This window comes from Arachis stenosperma, chromosome 6 (genome assembly GCF_014773155.1).
Source record: "Arachis stenosperma cultivar V10309 chromosome 6, arast.V10309.gnm1.PFL2, whole genome shotgun sequence".
NCBI classification, from domain to species: Eukaryota; Viridiplantae; Streptophyta; class Magnoliopsida; order Fabales; family Fabaceae; genus Arachis; species Arachis stenosperma.
Genome location: NC_080382.1, coordinates 132,591,994 through 132,596,937, shown reverse-complemented (window position 1 = coordinate 132,596,937; position 4,944 = coordinate 132,591,994). Strand labels below are relative to the sequence as shown.

Below are 4,944 nucleotides of genomic sequence, written 5' to 3'. Positions count from 1 at the left end.
TGATGACATATGTGCCCATCAGCAGGCAGAGATAGCCATCCATACCATGACCTTTGATTATGAGGCGCTTAGGCGCGTGATTGGGTTACCTGATGCTAGTTGGGTCATGGATGCGACGAACACCAAGCCTAAGGGGATGTTATTCGCTCACTTGACTAGAGAGGCCAGGACTTGGCAGATGATCTTCGCCCACTACGTCCTGCCTACCACTCACTTCTCTGAGATTCCCATGGAGATGCTTCTGCTGATCGGGTGTGTGATGGAGGGGAAGGATGTCTCTTTTCCTAGGCTTATCCGACAGTGCATATGGCGGGCGCATATTCGTGGCCTACTTCCATTTCCTACCTTGGTCACGAGTATGGCGGCCCTAGCTGAGGTCCCATGGTTAGATGATGATGTGCGACCACCACCCCCTGATGCAGATGACAGAGAGATTACCATTCCTTGGGGTGGTTGGGTGCACGAGAGGCCCCCTGCTAGACGTCGTTCTAGGGCTAGAGCTGTAGTGGGGACACCTTCACCATCAGCCCCTACAGCAGCCCCATCCTCCTCTACTACCGCAGCCCCCTCGTCATCTACAGTTCCACCAGCAGCACCTGAGCCTACCTACTTACTGGTCCAGCGTCTATTCCGATTCCTAGAGCGTGAGAGACGCCATGTCAGACGCCGATTAGATCGGATGGACCAGGCACTTATTTCCCTGGGTGCTAAGTTACCTCCGCTCCCCGATTCTCCGGCCTCCGATGAGCAGGATCATCAGGAGGAGGATGCGGAGGCACCGACTCAGCAGGATGCTCCTCCGGATGCCCCAGACACTACAAAGACAGCTCAGACTCATGAGGAGCCGGTACCACACCCACAGCCAGAGCCAGAGCCTACCGTTGTACCTTCCACTGATCCTCCGGTTTAGCATCGAGGACGATGCTTGATCTTAAGTGTGGGGAGGGAACCGGTGAACATTTTGGATACTTTCTTAGTTACCTTATTTTGCATATCTTTTGTATATATTTTGATGCATTTTTAGTTTACTTTGGATACTTTTACTGCTTATTTTGGATTTTAGATATTTTGATGCTTATGGATATTTTTAGATATTTTAGATGATAGCTTTCATACTTTTAGTTGGATTTTTCTTTATACATCTTTGCATATCTTTCTTTTTAGTTTGTGGTTATGATTAGGAATCATACTTTGAATTGCAAATACTTAGTGTCACCCTTTTTGCATAAGAAATTGGTTTTAAGTGAAAAAGGAAAGGGTGAACTAAGGAAATTTTTGAATCTCTCAATCACAACAATGCTTAGTCAAACATTGAGATTTTTCAAGAAGTTTAATTGTAGGGCATTAACCCAATTGATTGAAAGAAAATTTTTAGTGAAACTTGCTTGAATTTCATACTTTGTGAAGCATGTATTGAGTTAAGAACACAAGCTTGTGAGACTTGAGCCTATTGATGTGGTTACATTTTATGACCACTTATCTTCCATTCTTGTGTGAAATTGTTCTCTTTCTATGATTGTGATCCTTGATTTGCTTGATTCTATATGTCCATTTATTTCTTGTATTTATGCATTTATATGATTGAGGCCATTATTTCATTAGCCACTTACCCAAATAGCCTACCTTTTACTCTCCATTGTTAGCCAATTTTGAGCCTATGCTTAACCAACTTATTCTCATTTTAGCACATTACAAGCCCAAGGCGGAAAACCAATGAAAAGTCCTTGTTTGGATCTTTGATTAGCCTAGGCTAGTGAGAGTGTTTATTATTCAAAGTGGTGAAGCTTGGGAACATTGGATGGGGTAAAAAGGGTAGTACACTTTCATGTTTAGGAATTGGGTACATATTCATGTATTGATTAAATGTATAGACCTTATGCATTGATGTTCTTGTATATAGTTTGAAAAGAAAAAAAAAATGAAAAGAAAAAAAGAAAAAAAAGGGGAAAAGAAAGAAAAAAATGATGATGGAAAAGAAAAAAAATATATAATAAAGAGGGGACAAAATGCCTCAAAGTGAAGTCAATAAAAAGGGAATCAATGCATAGGTCTTATGAATCAAGAAATAAGAATGCATGAGTATGTAAGAAAAAAGTGAAGAATAGGTAGTTAGAATAGTTTGAACTTGTATAGGTCATTATATAGCTAGGTGGGGAAGTCTATGCTAATAAAAAATTCAAATTCTAGTCCACTTAACCATAAATGATCCTACCTTGACCCTAACCCCATTACAACCTAAATGAAAGACCTCATGATGAATGTATGCACGCATTGAATAAGTGTTGATTGTTAGAAGAAAATCAACTTTTGGAAAACATGATTAGAAGAGAATTGAGTGGATTGACCCTTAAACACTTGAGTAAATAGAGCGGATACACATCCGGTGAGGGTTCAAAAATTCAACTACATGTATTCACCCATATTACCTATATTCTTGCAAGTTTGAACTCTTTTTGATAATTCAATACAATTGTGGTTTGGACTTAACTCCTATTGCCTAGCTCTTATGCTTACACATGCTCTCTTGGCAATTTGATATGTTTGAATTAAGCATTTGCATTTACTTTAGGTAGTTGCATTTAGATAGGACTCATATAGTTAGTTGCATTCAATAAATGTCATAACCCTTAGTTCCTTCTTATTTTAGCATGAGGACATGCTAAGGCTTAAGTGTGGGGAGGTTAACAAACCCCAATTTGACGGTTTATTTTGTATTGAATTTAGAGTGTTTTGATAACCTTTTGTCACATTTAGCCTATGAATTAGCATGGTTTTGTTATTTCTCCCATATTTGTGCCTAAGTGTAAAAACATGCTTTTTAAGCCTTATTTTGATGAATTCTAGTTCTTCTTTGATTCCATAAGATGCCTTGATGTGTTTGCTAGTAATCTCAGGTTGAAATAGGCTAGGCATGGATCAAAGGAAGCAAGGAAGAAAGCATGCAAGTGGAGAGAAGCACAAAAAGCCAAAGAATTGATCTAGGCCATGCACGCGCACGCGCACAAGGCGCTCGCGCGCACATTGCGAAACAGGCCAGGGACGCGCACGCGTACCGTGCGCGCACGCGTCGATGACGGCACATGACCTCACTAATGCAACACGTGCCTGGCGATTTGAGAGGGTTTCTGAACCCATTTTTGGCGCCAATTGCTAAGGGAAAGGAATAAAAGGATGAAGGATTAAGGGGAAGTCATCAATAGTCATGGGGGGGATCATTCACACTCATGAGGATTAGTTTAGAGTTAGTTTCTAGAGAGAGAAGCTCTCACTTCTCTCTAGAATTAGGATTAGGTTTAGTTCAATAATCTTAGATCTAGATTTTAATCTTTGCTTTCATCTTCTTCTACTTCTATCTTTTCAATTCTTTGTAGTTACATTCATTCTTCTTCTATTCTTTAGTTGTAATTTCCTTTATGTTGTTCTTATACTTTGTTGTAGATCTACTACTGTTGCTTCCAATTTCTTTCAATTCAATAAGAGGTAATTCATAATAATTGTTCTTCTTTGCTTTTCTATTGTTGATCTCTTGTTTTGTAGTTATAGATTCCTTTAATTCTTGCATTTAATAAGGTTTACTTGTATTGCACTCTATGTGTTTGATGAAATATCTCTTCTAGATATAGTGTAGGTTTTGTTCCTCTTGGCCTAGGTAGAGTGATTAGTGACTCTTGAGTTATCTAATTCTTTTGTTGGTTGATAATTAGAAGTTGCTAATTGATTTGAATGCCTCTAAAGCTAGTCTTTCCTTTAGGAGTTGATTAGGGCTTGAGGAATCAAATTGATTCATCTACTTGACTTTCCTCCATGGTTAGAGGCTAACTAAGTGGGAGCAATGAACAATTCGCATCACAATTGAGAAGGATAACTAGGATAGGATTTCTAGTTCTCATATCTTGCCAAGAGTTTTATAGTTGTTAGTTTATTTTCATTACCATTTATTTTTCAAGCTTCTTATCCAAAATCCCAAAATAACTCACAACCAATAACAAGACACTTTATTGTAAATCCTAGGGAGAACGACCCGAGGTTTGAATACTTCGGTTTATAAATTTTAGGGGTTTGTACTAGTGACAAACAACTTTTTGTATGAAAGGATTATTGTTTGGTTTAGAAACTATACTTTACAACGAGATTTCATTAGTGAAATTCTAAACCGTCAAAAATCCAATCATCACACATATGCCAGCTTTTCCAGCTTACTGTACCTCAGCTCTGCTCCTTGCAACGCCTTGCTCACAAAGTAGACCGGTTGCTGGATCTTCCCTTCTTCCCATACCAAGACGGTCACCAAAGCCTCATCAGTTACTGCTAAGGACAAGTATAGCGTCTCTCCATTCATGGGTTTGCCGAGGACAGGTGGTGCTAAAATTATACTCTTGAAGTGATTGAGGGCTTCCTCGCACGCCGAGGTCCATTCGGACACTATCCCTTTTTTCATCAAGTTGAAGAACGGAAGAGCTTTGGCAGCCGACGCACCGAGAAAACGGGATAGAGCCGTGAGTCTTCCCGCCAATCTCTGTACATCTTTAACACATCCCGAACTCGTCATCCGCAGGATTGCTTCACATTTCTCCAGGTTGGCTTCCACTCCTTTTTGGGTTATCATGAATCCTAAGAACTTCCTGGCTTCCACGGTGAAGGCGCAGTTGAGGGGGTTAAGCCTCATGTTGTGCCACCGCAGAGATGCGAACACGATCTCGAGATCACTGATGAGGTCTTCGGCCTGGGTGGTCTTTACCATGATGTCGTCTACACACACTTCCACCGTCTTGCTGATAAGACTGCTAAATACCTTGTTCATCAGCCTTTGATACGTAGCTCCTGCATTTTTCAGTATTTGGTTGTAGCCAGAGTATGCGTCCATAAAACTCAAAAACCGATACCCTGCGGTCGCGTCTACTAAGGCATCAATGCTAGGGAGCGGGAAGGAATCCTTGGGACAGG

The 4,944-nt window shown here is 40.4% G+C and overlaps 1 protein-coding gene across 1 annotated transcript; it reads left to right on the top strand.

Moving 5' to 3' along the window:
• The first annotated feature begins 358 nt into the window (after positions 1-358).
• LOC130934663 (proline-rich receptor-like protein kinase PERK9) lies at positions 359-910 on the top strand. The gene has a single exon (XM_057864211.1). It carries the CDS (start codon positions 359-361, stop codon positions 908-910), a length of 552 nt encoding a protein of 183 aa, XP_057720194.1.
• The last annotated feature ends 4,034 nt before the right edge of the window (positions 911-4,944 follow it).